Genomic DNA, 16434 nt, shown 5'->3' on the forward strand with positions numbered 1-16434 from the left:
CAGAGGCGACAGAGCATTTGCTGTTGCTGCTCCCAAGCTCTGGAACAATTTACCCCTGAGTGTCAGACAGGCCTCCTCTCTTCCTGTTTTTAAATCTCTTTTAAAAACACACTTTTATACTTTGGCTTTTAACACACCGTGATTTTTTGTCTTTCTTGGCACCTAAAACATACCTGCTGTGAACTCGTATGTGTATGTCTCTTTTATCTATTTATCGTTTTTTATCTCTTTATTTGTTTTATCTATTTCCTTTTTATTGTACAGCACTTTGGCTACCCCTGTGGTTTTTAAAATGTGCTATATAAATAAAGTTGATTGATTGATTGATTGATTTTTTTTTCCCCTCGCATTAACGGAAAATTGTTTAACCTTTTCTGCACAACACATGATGGATATGAGATACAGAACCTTATAGGTGGCTACAGTGGTTTGTTTTTTATTATTCTGACCTGAGTTCTGGGATGGAAACGCTGGGAACCGCAGCACCAGAAGGAAACAGAACCTCCTTCAGCTGATGTTTTTCTGCCAAGTCCACAGCTCGATGCTGCAGCTTCACAGTGTACCTGTTGATGGTAAATTCTACATCGAACTTCATGTTGGTGATGAACTTCTCCAACAACCTGAAGGGAGAAAAAAAAAAGTATGAAACGTGTGCATGGGTAAGGTTCGGAGATGCCAGATGTCCAGAAATGCCAGTTTCAGCTCTTACCTTTTGGAGAAGCCCAGCTTCACCTGGTCCAGCTCCACTCTGTGAACATACCCAGTGTACAGCGTGATGGGGGAGCTTCGATTTTCTGATCCGGTCACTCTCAGGCAATCTCCTCGAAGTACAGAGGGACGGTTTTCAGCAACCCCAGGGACCTGTTTGATAAGAACAGATCACAACTGTCCAATACTCATCATGTACATCTTTGCAGGTGTTGTGGAAGAAAATCAATTGTTAGATGAAATCACACAAACGGGTTTATTTATGTATGATGCACGACATACAGAGAGCCTTAAAGACAATTAATAATTAACATCAGAGTCCGAGCTCTGAACAGGGAAGCTCCAAATCAAAGCTCTACCTCCAGAGTCCACACAGCAGCTTATCTAAGACATTGGAATGTTGGGAGGCGAGGAGGAGACGGGAAGCAAGGTCAGTCTGGTTTCAGTGAAGAGTAACAGGGTCATTTAATGAAAACCTCATAGGCTGTGGAATTCAGACATTCACAGTCAGGTGTTATCTTACAAAAACCTTATCAACCTTACCAAAAACAGCCAGTTTCAGTGTTTTTTTACCACATAATTTCTTCAATTTCTCATAAATCCCAATGTTCTTAAATGCAGCTCAATAGCTTGAGCAGTAGTCAACATGGTATTTGATAAGAAAATGTAAAAGAATAACCGAGTTAAGCTGCCTTAAAAGCCTTTTAAAAACAAAGCTGGGGGAAGGGGGGGGAAATGCATTATATAAAACAAAGATTTTATCTTAAATTAACTGAAGAATTACAGACAAATAAATTCTTTTTTTTTACTTTCAGTACGAGTAGCTTCCTGCTGCCTTGATCTTGGGTCATGGTTTGATTGTGGAGGCCGTACTTCCTGATGTCCACTCTCATCTGGATCTCTTCCAAGTGAAGCAGGAGGTGGAACCGGCGGGGGTAGCTCTTCATGTCGAAAGGCGACTCCAGAAGCTTCCTGGAAGCGCAGCCCAAAACACAGGCAGGAGCTTAATTCAATCTCCCAAATTCTTCCCAGACAAACAGGATTGTTTAACTGCATTTAGGTCAGTCTCTCACTTCACAGGAGCTAGGTTCTGTTGGGCTGGAGGAGAGAGGCACTTGGAGTCCTTCAGTCTGTGTTTAGCTAGTTCTGTCAGGTACTGGGGACACTTGTAATCTCCTAATTTCACTACGGTCGTCATGTGATGGACAGCAGAACTAGAAGTGTAAAAACAAACCTTTTTGAAAAGAATGAATGAAAAGCAACATGGATAACTTTGGATCAGTTTGCTGATAAATTAGAAGCAGGAACAAAAATGACATGTAGCACCATCCCTTTGTTCTGAAATTTGCAGGAGGAGTATTTGGAGATATTAAAAAGAGTCTTGCAGGTATATGTTAAACTACAGAAGAGCACTTCATTTCAGCGTATTCTGAGAACTTACCCATCAGGTGGTACGCCCTCCACGACCTCAGTGGCAGCGGGTTTGAATTTGGCCAACTGGAACAGTTTATAGGGAGCTACAGGAGCCAGCTCTGCAGCCAGCGAGGTTTGGACCGTCGCTTCAACCTCTCTGACAACACAGAAGGCCACTGGCTTCGGCGGGTCCTGCTGGAACTCAAAGCAGATCGTGGCAGGGAAATATCCGCACTGATTGAGTTTGTAACGAACGACAACATCATAGCCCTCTCCTATGGGAGGAGAAAAAGGAAAGTAGGAAAGAATATTTAACCTTTGACCTCTTTAAGTGTACTTTTAGCCCTTAAAAGGGCAGATGAGGAGCGCTTGTTGTCTCACCTGGGCAGAGGAGGAGCGGACAGGCTTTTGTCACTCTCCTTTCATCCTCCAGAGTGAAACAGCGAATTCTGTCGAGGACGGTGTAATTGGTAAAGTTGATGTAGTTTGGTCCTGCGTTGTTAATGTGGAACGTCACGACGAACGGCCGCTTCTGAACAGCTTTGGTGAACTGAACCTTTCCATCACTTGATTCAGGATCTGAGGTGATTACAATTCCCTCCTTATCAGCAAACATCTTTTTCCTGTGAGGGACAAACATTATCAGGGCGTCTAGCTTTAAATTTTAAAAACATCTTTAATAAGGACGCTCTGTATTAATAAATTTATATATATGTATTTGGGTATCTGAACCTACTACAAACTCAAAAGAGTTTCACAGCTCTGAACACTATTTTACACTATTTAATTACGTTTGATCACTAAAATTACTTTGTGAGATTTTTGTCCTTTTCCCTTTTTAATAAGACCAAGATCTGCCCTGAACAGTATGCAAAACTTAGTGTTTCTAACCACGTTTACATGAGTTAGTCCCTCAAAATGGCCACCACAAACGATCCTTTCTGATTCTGAGAACTGCCATGTCAAACTTTTAGAAGAATAAACCAAATGCAGACAGTAAGGGTGGGGTTAGTGTAACACAGGGCTAACAATGGAACATAATCCCGCATTTCACTGAGAGCAGACTTCAACATACCTGTTCATTTTCATCATCTTGATGATTTGTGTGGCCTTTCCCTTCTTTGAGGTCAGCTGAGGAGGTGTGGAGGTCTCAGCCGCCTTTGCTGTTTTCTGACCCCTGTCAGTCTGAATGTGATGTTGAAAGGGCCCCGGCATGTTTGATGACACCCTAACCTGCAACAACAACAACAAAAAACAAGATGCATCCTCATTTGGGTCACTTAATTTAGTGAAATCAGCAAAACAAACAAACAAAAACAAAACATGTCCAGACTTGTTTGCTCTGAATGAACTTTTTTGTTTTTAAATATTATGCAGACATCTTACCTGGGCTTTATCGCGTCTGTAGAACTTGCCCTTCTTTTTGTAGATCTTGTTGAAGAACAGCAGAGCGTAGAAAACAGTGGCGAAGTTGGGGTGTTTCGCCCCCTCTCTGTGGAGGTGGAAACAAGGCACGCGTTAAACTCAACACACAGCACGTGACAAAGCACGGTCCGTGTGGGGAGCCTACCTGCTCTTGAACTCAGTGTTGTAGATGTCTCGGAGTTCTTCTTTGCTGTTGACGGACAGCCGGTCTCCCAGAAAGCCGATGAAGAGCTGTCCGGACTCCAGCGACCGTTTCAGCTTCGGCATGTCGAAGGCGATTCTTACAGGCCGCGAGACTCAAAATGAGGAAGTTCAGACACCGGCTCTTGAGTTGAGCTTGAGGTTTTCCTGAGCATTGTTGTCCGAGGTAACAGATTTGACAACTGCTTCTGGTCTAAAATAACCTGTCAGGTCACATATCGATCCGCAAATGATGTGCGAGAAGCGCAAAACTTGCACAGAGAAACGCTTTCCGGTGAACCTTGTTAGGAGGTGTGTAAAAATTACTCACGACAAGGAAGAACGAAAACGGCCCGTGACGCAACAAAATACATGTTCGAAACGAACTATTTTAAGACATATGTTTCTATATTAAAAATACCGAATAAAGTGCCTTAATTAACGTTACTGTTCCTGCCTAGTTTCTTTGGTACACTGGTATATCTAAACATAAATGTTGACACTCCCTTTCGTGTTTGGACAGGGTCCGCTTCATTCACACGCCGGCGCATCTGGCCGGACTAAGTCCACTTCGACCATATGGTTAATATAAACATAACAAGGTTGTTTTGATGCGACTAAATATGGTGAAACAAATCTAACAAATAGAATGAAATCCATGCTACGCGTTAACAATCATAGTATTGCACATTTTTTCTTTGTCAACTGATAATGACAGTAACTCAGGTTGTCCCCGATTTAAGGTGACACACCACCATCTCCCGGCAAAAAATATTTTCCCGCCATATATGCTGGAAACGCCTCCCTCGTTGCGCGTCATCAACTCCAGGAGGGCGGTGCTTCAGTTTTGCAAAATACTATAGACACCTGCAGCCGTATGATCTGGAGCTTGGATTTTCTTTTAAAACCCAGTTTTCAAACAATTACGTGCTTAGTTTAATTTAAGTAATCTTGTCATCATTTTAATTTAGGAATGTACTAACTGCAAACCCTTTAAGCTTGTCAGTATGTGAGCTCGGAATATGCATTCTGAATGACTCTCAGCTACTCCCACATCAAATTTTAGCCAAGTAGGTGTAAAATTGACAGAACTGTGGCCATTTGTGTGTTGGATATTGTTGATCAGCTATGGTGACCATCTCAAACTGACGTGACTCTAAAAAGTTAGTGAGTTGGAGATGTACAATGATTTCATTAAAATATGTCCAGTGGTTCATGAGATATTTTGCTAACAGACAGGCAGAGGTGACTGTAAAAATAAAAAAAATCAGGTAGGGTGTATAAAGCATATTGTGAAATTAACCATGTGTAGTTTGTTGTTATACCAATATCATTTTATTACAGCAAGCGTGTCTGGAGTTTTTAATCATGACAATGCCAACAAAGTACAAATAAACCAACACTGTGCAAAACTATAAAACGCTTAACAGATGATTGGAAAACCAAAACATTCATCATAACCCCACTGTTTAACTCGCCTGTAAAAAGACAATAAAATTCTGCTGGCAAACATCTGAGACTAAACCATTTAGTGGGTCTGAGTAAATTATTCAATGTTACAAACACAGTATTGAGGGGAAAAAATAAAAACATGTACGAAATGTGTCTACAGTCTACTGATACAAAGCTGGTAAATCAGTCACACAGTCAAGGATGTGGTGTCTACTTCTATCAGGAGAGCAGAACCGCACGTTTTCATTCCAGCTCGTCAGTAGTGGTGAGGATACATGGACATGGGTGGGCCCTGGCCCATGCTGGCTGGTGGTCTTGAGGGGGGCTGCTGAGTGGACCCTTGCCCCACTAAACTATTGAGAGACGGTCCACTTTGAATCAGTGTGTCCAAAGCTTTCTGGACAGTAGGGTTGTCAAAATTGATGCCTGACGTTGTCACAGGGAGTCTCTGAGCAGCTGACGCTACAGGCATGTGGCCCGATGGGGTGTTGTAGCCCTGGGACGCAGCTGGAGGAGGACCAGACATGGGTGCGTGGGTGGTGCTCTGAGAAAGAGAAGGACCAAGAGAGCTGTAGGGGCGTGACTGGGGGGCGCTAGCAGAAGGAATTCCAGCGCTACTTCCTGGTGACGGCCCAGAGCCGCTGTTAAACAGACTGAGGATTTTAGCTTGAAGCTCCTGCTGATTATTGGGGTTGGTTGAAGCATTGGAACCAGCTGACAGATGACTTGATGGCAGGGGAGCGTGAGTCGATGGAGGGGGGAGTCCTGCAGCTGATGCTGGGATGTCACGACGCACTCCTGCAGAAACTCCAATGTGGACTGGAGCTACAGAAAAACACATTCTGTTACAATTTGCTGCTGAAAACATGGAAGGATTTTTAAGGAAAATGTGATTACAGTCACCAAAAGCTGGTTTGATATACTTTTGTGCACACATGTATTGTTTTCAGAGGAATGGTTACACGATTACCTGCAAGAGAATCTCCTGAGCTTCCAACAAGGCGAGCTCTTTTGTCCGTTAGGTATGCAATGAGACGGTCCAGCTCGTCTGGGGTTAAAAACCTAACCAGCAACCAAACCCAGGGAAAACTTATTACTCCCAGTGTGGAGATTTTATTTCAATACCAGCTGAAAACAAGTCAGAAACCTTTGTTCTTCTAAAGACACTGTTTTTAATTACTGGAATGTGTGACTTGAAGAAACAATAAACCTGATACCTGTTTTCAGAGAGCAGAGTGATGGAAGTGAGCACTGAAGTGGGATGGCTCTCTCTGTCGGCCTCCCGAAGTAACACGTCGTCCGCCATCTTGGCAGCCTTTCTGGCAATCTCTTCCCGTTCTTTTTCACGGTTTTCAACTTTGTAGGTGTCATAGTTGTGGGCAACCAGCATCATGGCGTCTTGCATTGGCATGTTGCGATGCTCTGTGACAACAATCCCACACAGAAACAGCCTGATTGTAATAAAACAATAATAATGAAGGCACAGCTGATAGGAGCATGTCGTTGTGTTTCACTACCTTGAGGCGTGCCAAACAGGATGTTGACAGTGCAAGAGCGGTGCACCTGGTGCTGCTGGGTAATAATGATGGCAAAAGGAGTTCGGGCTCTGCCTACATCCTCCAGAGCCTGGGTAAGAGACACCTCCGTGTTGAGGAAGATCAGATCCACCACCATTCCCAAATCCCGGATTTTCCGCCCGACCGTTTCTGCATACTCCCTACAGTTGTTTTTGAAGCAAAGGTACAGATAGGCACACACACACACAGGAGCAATATGAAATAAAAACCTGCCATGGCTGAGGATTAACAGTAGAGTCTGTGATCCATGATTGGTGCTCTCTGGAAGGATCAGAAAGTGAACTTACTTCTGCACCTTGTTGACGACAATCACAGAGCAGTCAACAGGACGCTCAGTGTCGTAACGCCGCTGGAGTTCCTCATAGTACTGTCGATAAAGTTCATTACGACGACGCTCTTCTGGTCGAGCACGATCGTCTGTTTGCCAAGAGTGGAGGTTTATAAACTTTTTATGTAGTGTTCATTTTCACTCGTTTTACAACAATTCTAACACAATCTGACATTCTATAGATACTGTAGTTACGTCCTTTTTAAACAAAGAATTCTGATAAATATAAAATGTAAATAGGAGCCAGCAGTTCTTAGCTGCAAATAAATGCAAAAATCAGTTTTCTTGACAATAAAGAACAAAATAGAACAAGGAAGGAAGCGCTTTGACCAAATAACCCTGAACTCTTGAAGTGTGGCGAGTTCTCTGTATCCTACCTGGCTCACGGCGTCCATTCCAGGGATCTAGAAAAGGATCCCTGTAGTGTTCTTCCTTCCTCCTGTAATAGTCCTCGGCACCACTGCCACTCCCGTAGTACCTGTCGTACTCATCTCTGCTGTAATGGAAAATGGTTTGTTCAGACATCGATGTAACTGAGGGATTTACAGTTTGCAACTGATGGGCTAAATGTTAATCACCTGAATGCAGGATCTCGTGGGTCGACCCTGAAGTCCTTGTCTCTGTTCCCCGACTGAAAACGATAATCAGGGTCCCGAGAGTGGCTTCCCGGTCTGGGCTCTCTGCCAGGGTCTCTGCCATCACGGCTGTCCCGGGCTTCACGGCTGTCCCGAGGGTCACGTCCATCCCGAGGCTCACGGCTGTCCCGGGGTTCACGGCTGTCCCGGGGTTCACGGCTGTCCCGGGGTTCACGGCTGTCCCGGGGTTCACGGCTGTCCCGAGGCTCACGTCCGTCCCGAGGCTCACGTCCGTCACGCGAATAAACAGGTGAGCGTGACCGAGGACGGGACTCTTTGTTGTACGGGGCCCTGAAGAAAACATCATCCATCAGTTCAAGAACAGTTCAGAAAGTTCAGTTCCTGGGAAAACTACAGGGAGTAAGAGAACCTTATTAACACTGAGGACCGGCCTAAAGCTGATATTTGAATCAAAACAACTTGAACCTAATTAATATAAATATTTCTACAACGAAAGTAAAGCAAACAAGTCCGTTTAGTTTTTTACAAATCTTTAAATGTAATCCAGGAAACATTAAAGCCATCATTTAATTATAGCTACCTGAGAAGGTGTCACTGTCAAAGATTTAAACTGATCATGAATTCAGATCAAAACTAACAAGCAGCACAGCTGCTACAGCAGCTTGTTCAATAAGAACAAGGTAGTTTATTTTGAAGGTCCAACTCCACATCGTTATGGTAATTTTACTTTTCCTTCATAAATACCACAATCCAAAAAGTAACATTTTTTAATTGACTGTCCCAATTGTTTAACATATTTTGTAAATAACTTACATCTCAAATGCTGCAATACCTTCTCGCATTAATATTATAAAAAAATAAATAAATACCATTTTATAAACACTTCATAATCTCCCTTCATTTGTTTTTGTTAAATGCAAAATGGTAAAAGTTTAGATAAAAGTGTGGGTAAACTATGTTTGCTGCATGAAACAGTCCAGTCAAACTGAGAAGGGTAAATTAAATTTGTCTGTAATATATATTGTGTTCTTTAATATTAAGGCTCCTTCACAATAAAACCTATTGTGAAGTCATGCCCAGAGTACTGTAAAGGAATTACAGTTATCTATAAAGAAAAATGTTTGTCACCTTGACTCTTAAAACCCTTCAGAGAATATGGCACATCATGACAGCCAACTTATAACATGCAAAAATAAATAAATAAATCAAAGTATTTCGAATTGTTTTTCCCTAAACCCAAATCTTTGAAGAATAGTTTTCCACCAATGGTCAGCTGGGAGCTGGTTTCAGTGCCGCCACGACCAAAAGTCAACCGTTCATATGTCATAAAATAAGTTCCCACGAACAGCATCTTGTTCACGCGCAAACGCAAGAGGATCCATTATTCCACCGACTGAAAGATGCTGCTGCTCAACTTCTTCAAAGATGACAAATGTCATCGCAAACGCTACAGTGAAGAAAACGCAACAACTACTTTGCTTTGAAAACTGTTTGAAGAAAAAGACACTGGGTTTGTCCATTTAAATTTTCATGTAGACTTTCTATCTTGGAACCCATTTTTTGCTTTCAGAACAAGTGTTTTTCATGGTTAAATGGTTGCAGGAAACAGAAACAACTTACCGTCACACACAAAACCAAAACGTAGAACAAAAATCTGCGGTTTGAAAATCAAGTGAGACTAAAATGAATTTTACCATAAATGAAACGTTCTTATTCTATCCAGACAAAGAACTGTTGGATGGAAATCACACACAGAAGATTTTTGCAGAAAAAAAAGCAAAAAAAAAAAAACCCCACAAAGGTTGAGAAAATTTGAGACAAAGACACTTAATTACACCAATTTGTCTCTCTTCTTTATTTCAACACATCAGGAAAAGTTAACTTTGTGTGAAACGTTGACCGGTTTATAAAACATTACAAACTCATTTAAAAGAGGGGCAGCTTCCGAAATGCGTGATTTGACCTTTACAGAAAACTGCAGATGATGAGAAAGTTAAATACGCTTTTTTACCGACATCTCAGAGGCGACGGTAGTTCTTCACACCCATTTTGCGTTACTTTACCTTCGTGGAGGGCTCTGCTGGGATTGAGGTTTAGCTTGCCGTCGTTCCACTGCCATATTTACATCTGAAAATAAATCAATCCAAACGTTGAACACAACAGTGACATGTAGATCAGCTCATGATGTTCACGCAAAATGAGACGCCGCGTCACTTTCCCCGTCCGAATAAAATCGAGCGCCACCATTGAAATGTGAAAATTGGAAATTTACGAAAGTCCGAAGCGTCGCAAAATGAGTTGTCAAATCCGTTGAGCGAACAAGAAACAAAGGAATCCGTTACTCTGTCAAAATGTTAGGCTTGAACATGATGATTAGAATTGGGTTAAAATTCAGAAAAGTCCCAAACTGTCACTGTTGTAAAGAAAACAAGTGATGTCAGAACCAAAACGCATTCATTTACTACTTTGTAATTGGTTGAAAATTAAATCTCACAACCCACACGGTATTTGCAAGATCTCTTATTTTTAATGTTGATAAAAACATTTATTGAGAGCTCAGTATTATTTTGCACTAAAATGGTGTTCAGAAGAACAGAATATTGTACAGTTGTGACGTTGTAACAACCAATAAGAACAAATGCAACACGTCTAAAATACCCTTGATGTGACCTTTGACTGCTCCTAGCCTTTAAAACTACACGAGACATGCTCCTTCTTTTTGCACAGTCCGGTAGTTCTGATCAAAAATCAAACATGATGTTTGCAATATGTCAACCATGGACCTGTCTACTCTCAGCAAAGAGGAAATCTTAAAAAGCTTAAGAATGTTAAACCTCAAAGTTTCCTAGTAGTTAAAAAGAATTACATTTCTATGATGTATTTTCATATCATCAAATACTAGGGGTGGTAATATGTTTTTCAGTGCATCATTATGCAGACATTAACAAGTCTGATTGAAAAATGTAAACAGTTGGTTATAAGTTAATGTTAATAACGTTAATGTTGAGGAACGCAAAGGGGAAACTCTAAAAATCGAAACCTTAATGGCGTCCACACAACAGACAAATAAGATGGCTGACCATGACATAAAACGGCAGCTTAGGCATTGAAAGCCAGTGTTTGGGAGTACTTCAGCTTCTTTGAAGTTAAAGCAAAAGAAGATGTTGACAAGAACTACACTTTATGCAGGTTTTGTACAGGTTTCCACCCAGAGGAGAAACAAGGTGAAACAGCCAACCAGCCAGGACCATCGAGGGAACAACGTCAGTTCCCACATAACTCAAAAAAGGCAAAGCAAATGACAAAGTGCATTGCAACTTTTATTGTGAAGGATTTCAATCCACATTCCATTGCTAAAAACCAAGTCTTGTGCATTGTGTTTCTCACTTTGGAGCCAAGACAGAGCGTGATCATCACAACCATTCCCTCAGTAACAGAACCAAAACCAAATTCATGTTGACACTGAAGAAAATGGGTAATTCACTGCCACAGAATCTGTCAATGACAGTTTTTTCAATTATTCTGTTTGAACGCAAACTGTTTTATAATGCTGTGTAGCGCAAAATATTGTTTTATTTTTCTTTAGGTTTGAGAGATTCTATCCCTCAGGATTTTGTTTGACAGGTGATTATGGATGCATTAAGAATAGTTTTTTTTTTCCTTTAAATCACATTGCAGCCCTCTGAATTATTATCAAATTGAGTTATGAGGCACCTTAATCTGGACTTACACTCTGCAAGAAAGGAAGAAATCTCCTCTCATACACTTAGTTGTGTGACAGAAATTACGTAATTTTGTCCTTATGGAAGCTTCAACAGCCCCTTCTTGACACAAGGTTTGAGGAGAACTTTTTCTCACAGGGGTATGGGTCAGCTACTGTGTGATTGGTCACAACTTTGTTGCTGGCATGTTCATGCAGAACAGCAGTCGACTTGCTGGATCTCCGTAGCTGTTCTGGCCAGGAGGAAGTACACCTTGGCCGGGCAGCGTAGGGACACGTTACCTATGTTCACTTGTTGCTGTGCCCTGTCGGCCAAGGGTGGCAGTCTATGTTAAATCCTCAAACACAAGAGGTGTTTACTGTCTCAGTATGTACAATAAAAATGTCTGGTTGCGGTAAGGAAAGCAAAAACGTGTACACGGACAGAAGAACAGAGACCCGAGGGGAAGGGGCTTCTCGGGAGATCTGTGCTGCCGTTTCTTGTTGAATATAAAATATCAATGTCAACAAAAACATCTTACAATCATGTGAGAGAGCAGATTTCTTCACTTCTCGTGGAGTATAAATCCACGTGAAAGATACACACCACTATAAAATGCCACTTTAATACTGATATCATGCTTATTGCTTTAGACAAATACACTCCACATAATTCACTGTGCTTTTGCCAAAAATACTCCTTTTCCCTTACAGGAAACTCCAGAATCATAATTTTGTTTCAACAACCAAAACTAACACAAAGGGAATAAAGCCTAGTTAAAGCCAGCAGTTCAGCAAATAGTAACCTATTTAATCCATTATACATGTAAACGTAAAACGGCATATTAGGCATTTAATCCTAAAAGGAGAAATATCAATGTCACATCTGGTCTTAAAGAAAAATATCTGAAGATGTTGCATCTGGTCCTAATTGTAAAAACACACAAAAGTGTTTTTTTTTTTATCTCCGCCAAGGACGTTATGTCTTCGGTAGTGCTGGTTGGTTTGTCTGTCTGTCTGACAACAAGATTAGATTTTGATGACATTTTCAAATATGTTGGTGTTGTCACAAAAAAAAGTGATTAACCTTTAGTGGTAATCTTGATCTTACAATTTTTTCTAATGACCCAGAGGTCATTAAAAAATTAAAATGAGTGCTTCTAGTCTTAAAGATAAACACAAAAGTGTTTATCTTTAAAACTGCTATAATGTACTCACTTCTTTTTCTTTCCTGGCATTGATGGTAGATGAGAACAATCATTCCCATCGAAAGTTTTGCATATATTTTTATTTCTCTCATTAGCTTAGTTTTGCAGTCCACCGAATAAAAAGCATCCTCAACGACCATACAATCACACTTTTTGTAGTTAAAGCTTACCTATTTTGTAACTTCTATACAATCGCCCTTTCTGAGCCGCCCTTGCAGCTTCAGCATCTTCCGTGCGCTCAAACTGAACAAATCCATACCCTCGAAACAAGGATACGCCTGGAAGAGGAATATTTTAAAAGGCAAAACCTTTGAATACATTTAAATATCTACCCACTTCAGCCAGCTTTTAAAAAATAAATGTTGATTAGAAACATTCTTGCATCTCATTAAATGAAATGTGAGAATGTCTCCAATTTAATGTTAGACAGTTACATTTATGATCCAATTCAGCGACAGCCTCTGATGAAAGTCTTCATGAATTAACAGTGGCGACTCATCGCGTATTTGTTTACTAACCGAGTATCTTTCCGTACGGGCTGAACAGGTCTTCCAAATCCTTGTTTGTCATGTCGGATGTTGGCAAATTTCCAACAAAAATTCTTCTCTCCAAATCTCTCGGATCGTCACTGTTGCAGGTGCGGGAGAATCTCCCCGAAGAGGGGCTGCGACTTCTTCTGCGAGACATGACTAGATCCCAAGGTTTATCAGTTCTCTTTCTTCGTTCACCTCAAATGCTTGAAAGGGTTTTATTTGCGTGCGAACAAGTGTCGTTAAAGCGTCTTCAATCCTGAAACATGTCAGTGAGTAAAAGGAGAGATCAAATTCCTACAAACTTCAAGAGTTTAGTTGTTAAGTTGTAGATCAAATTCACATAAATCGTTAACCAAAGCAAATTTCACTCCCTGTGAAAAGAAAGCAAATGTTGACACTTGAGTGGAAAACAAATTTGACTTGTAGATCACAGCTTTTGTTGAACCAGACTGACAAAAAAAAGAATTCATATGTTTATAGCAAAATATCTATTTTTCCATTGATTGATGAAAAAAAAAAGTATAAGTGGTAGCTTTAAAAGATGATCCTCATTTTCCACCAAAACCAAATGTGGGTAATATGTTCAAACAAGATCTTAAATTGGATCCTTCACATTAAATAAATAGTAAAAGTGCTCAGTCCACATTTCACAAATATACATCATGCAAATAACTAAAAAATAATGCATCTCATAGAAATAAAAAGTTACCTGGTTTAAATGTCACTTCTCTTAAAATTATGCCAGAATATCAAACAGCCATTTATTTATTCAAGTGCAGAACATAATTAGTTTAAATTTAGTCATGAGCAAAGCTAACATGGAAGGTGAAGGAACGGAGATAATGCTAAAAATTTGATGAATTCAAATAAAAAGTAAATGAACTGACAGAACGTTACAATATCTATTAGAGGAGTGGTGCCCAGTCCTGGTTGTCATGAGCCACTATCCTGCAGGTTTTAGATGTTTCTCTGCTTTGACACACCTGATATGAATTAATGAGTGATTATCAGGCTTTTGCAGAACTTGAAGAAACCTGTTGAAGAGCAGAGAAACAACTAACAACCTGTTTACACATGAACGGTTTTCTGCGGTTGATTGGGGAACCGTTACACGGTACTGCTGTGAACACTGAATCTGCCGTAGTTTCCATGTCAGGTCAGTAGCTGGTGCTGTGATTTTTATGTTTCCACATTACGCGCAGTCACTTAAGTCTCGAGAACGAATGCAGTCACGTCCAATATGGTGAGCAGACAAATGTTTGGACCGATGATGAGGATGGGTGGCTGCTACATGTTGAAAACGGTGAGTAGCAGAAACAGTATTCTTCTACCTGCTGTTACTGCTGCTGATCTAAAGCTGACTACAGCTGTCCGTACTGCGGATGTGCAATTTCACACCTACGCCAGGGGTATCCGAAAACTTCCACTCTTAAACCTGGGTTCAAAAAGTTTTGGTGTCGGAGAATCCGCCCGCTGTTGTTGTGCAGACGAACAATAGCACTTCAAAAGGAAAACAATGTCTCTGTCATATTGCTGCTGTTGTAAAAATTACTCCAAGTTTCATTACGCCACTTAAGATCCATTCAACCGGTGAAAAATTTGACTCCTTGGACTTGTTGTCTTTCATTTAAGCAGAGAAATAACTCAACGGCATGTTTTAAAAACAAAAATAAAAGGCTTGTTTCAAAGGTCCTCTTCTCTTGAAATAATAAAGCTGTCTTGAAGGAAACTGGATTTACTGAAGTGAAATGAAGGGCGTCCGGTCGGCTGGAAATGCCAAAATCTAAACATGAGATTTTGTTTAAATAAAACAATGTTTCTCACAGTCCTCAAAGAAAATGCTTGTTTTTCCACCAGTACTGACAGCACAAATTAAAAATGTTTTTTTATTAAATGGAGTTTCAGTGGATATTTGTAAACAACACCCATACACCACAAACTAAGAAACCAAACTATGTATTGGAGTGATATAAATAATTTGTCCTTTTTTAGGAAGCAGACCCTTTACATACCTTTAAGTCGAAGGTGGATGCCCTGGATTCACTCCCTGCTTTGGTTTGACGGCCAAAAATGCCTAAAAGCAGAAATAAAATGATTAAAGCATAAAATTAGAAAATATCAAACACTTCAAATGCTCTGAATTGACTGGTAGTTTTGCTTATAAAATAAAAAAACAGGAATAGCTGAAGTTATCTTAATCATGTGGATTACAGCGTTATTCCTCACAACCTAATTCACACAAAATCCACCATTTTATGTGAATAAACCTGTGTGATATCCTGGAATTTCAACAATGATTTCATCATTTAAAAAGTGACAGGTAACTTTACAAATATTATAAACTTTCCCATACTTCTGAAAGCTGATCAAGTACAAGAACTTATCCAAAAGAGTTAAATAAATTGTTTGACATTCAGAAAATCTGATCAAACTTTGATTAAGCCCTCCTAAAACCTCACCATACAAAAGGAATCTGGCTCGTAAAGAGATGAAATAAGCTGAATACTTCCTTTTAGAGAAATTAAATAAACATTATCCAAAATTTATCAATTGTGATTTCACTGGTGCTGATATAGTTTACTTTACATCTGGAATATTCAACTTGTCATGCATTCTATCAAATGTCCAAAAAAAAAGGAAAAAGAAAAAGGAAATAAATGTTTTAAATGATATTCTTATTTTACAAAACAGCTAAACTCCCCATGTCGTGTCAGGCAGTGTTAGGAATGCTAAGCTAACTAGCTAATGCAGTTGTTCCGATGTCCCAAATAGTGACACTTGCGGGAGCAAACGAAAATAAAAACAGGTAATGCCATTTCAAATCCAAAGCCTCACATTTAAAAATTAATATTATATCTGATGCATATTCCACAGCCTTATATTTATGTAATTACGGTGTAGCTAAGTTAGCAATAGCTCATTAGCTTATAAGAAGACTGTTTAACGCCAAACAGCTTATTCACAACTACTTGACCAGCTTCGTTTGCGAGCATGAATCGTTGCAAATATTGATATGTTATGGACAGCACAACATCTGCCTACATACCTTCGTCGTGTAGTTGATTTGAATTTCAAGTCGCCTTCAAGGCCAACCGCAAAACGCCGCCGCTTCTTCCCGTGCTACACAAGCGACACTTTGTGCGAGTTGCGCATGCGCAAATCTAAACCCATATCCCAGCTGCAAGAGGATTTCAGACAGTTCACACTTTTCTGAGCTCAAAACACTATAAAAAACTAAAACAAATATTGCCACTCCGTACAGTGCAAACAGCAATTATAAAACATTTATATTTCAATAAATACATTTCCATTAA

The 16434-nt window shown here is 40.2% G+C and overlaps 2 protein-coding genes across 7 annotated transcripts in view; both read right to left on the minus strand.

Annotated features, from left to right (window-relative positions):
- mov10a (Mov10 RISC complex RNA helicase a) overlaps positions 1 to 4194 on the minus strand; it is a 13397-nt gene extending 9203 nt beyond the window's left edge. Inside the window, exons 1-9 of one of the 2 annotated variants that reach the window (XR_003038837.2) lie at positions 3692 to 4194; positions 3508 to 3613; positions 3197 to 3354; positions 2503 to 2744; positions 2150 to 2396; positions 1782 to 1922; positions 1518 to 1680; positions 710 to 861; positions 450 to 620 (exon numbers count right to left, since the gene is read on the minus strand). Coding sequence is in view for 1 of the 2 variants with exons in the window: in XM_017408740.3 (XP_017264229.1) it covers positions 450 to 620; positions 710 to 861; positions 1518 to 1680; positions 1782 to 1922; positions 2150 to 2396; positions 2503 to 2744; positions 3197 to 3354; positions 3508 to 3613; positions 3692 to 3813 (1502 nt within the window). In the remaining variant the exon portion in view is untranslated. The remainder of the gene's footprint in view (positions 1 to 449; positions 621 to 709; positions 862 to 1517; positions 1681 to 1781; positions 1923 to 2149; positions 2397 to 2502; positions 2745 to 3196; positions 3355 to 3507; positions 3614 to 3691) is intronic. The other variant, XM_017408740.3, reaches the window with a different exon arrangement.
- Positions 4195 to 5037: 843 nt separating this feature from the next.
- Positions 5038 to 16263, minus strand: LOC108231625 (nuclear receptor coactivator 5-like). 5 transcript variants are annotated; one of them, XM_025004276.2, is made up of 12 exons: positions 16167 to 16263; positions 15133 to 15194; positions 13106 to 13376; positions 12758 to 12865; positions 9743 to 9806; positions 7662 to 8009; positions 7461 to 7576; positions 7043 to 7172; positions 6696 to 6898; positions 6396 to 6600; positions 6149 to 6240; positions 5038 to 6003 (listed from the first exon to the last, which is right to left on the minus strand). In XM_025004276.2, exons 3-12 carry the CDS (start codon positions 13272 to 13274, stop codon positions 5435 to 5437), a joined length of 2004 nt encoding a protein of 667 aa, XP_024860044.1. In that variant the 5' UTR covers positions 13275 to 13376; positions 15133 to 15194; positions 16167 to 16263; the 3' UTR covers positions 5038 to 5434. The 5 variants fall into 5 exon arrangements, with proteins under 5 accessions (XP_024860044.1, XP_024860043.1, XP_017264269.1 ...); XM_025004275.2 differs by having other exon boundaries at positions 6696 to 6895; positions 7461 to 7579; XM_017408780.3 differs by having other exon boundaries at positions 7461 to 7579.
- Positions 16264 to 16434: the final 171 nt, after the last annotated feature.

The sequence above is a fragment of the Kryptolebias marmoratus genome, linkage group LG4 (genome assembly GCF_001649575.2).
Source record: "Kryptolebias marmoratus isolate JLee-2015 linkage group LG4, ASM164957v2, whole genome shotgun sequence".
Lineage (NCBI taxonomy): Eukaryota > Metazoa > Chordata > Actinopteri > Cyprinodontiformes > Rivulidae > Kryptolebias > Kryptolebias marmoratus.

Excerpts from the sequence above, each read along its gene's own strand:
- LOC108231625 (XM_017408780.3), bottom strand. The coding sequence starts at position 13,274 with ATGTCTCGCAGAAGAAGTCGCAGCCCCTCTTCGGGGAGATTCTCCCGC. Across the intron at positions 8,010-9,742 it reads CAGCAGAGCCCTCCACGAAG|GGCCCCGTACAACAAAGAGT; the intron begins GTAAAGTAACGC and ends TGTTTTCTTCAG. Across the intron at positions 7,173-7,460 it reads GAATGGACGCCGTGAGCCAG|ACGATCGTGCTCGACCAGAA; the intron begins GTAGGATACAGA and ends CTTGGCAAACAG.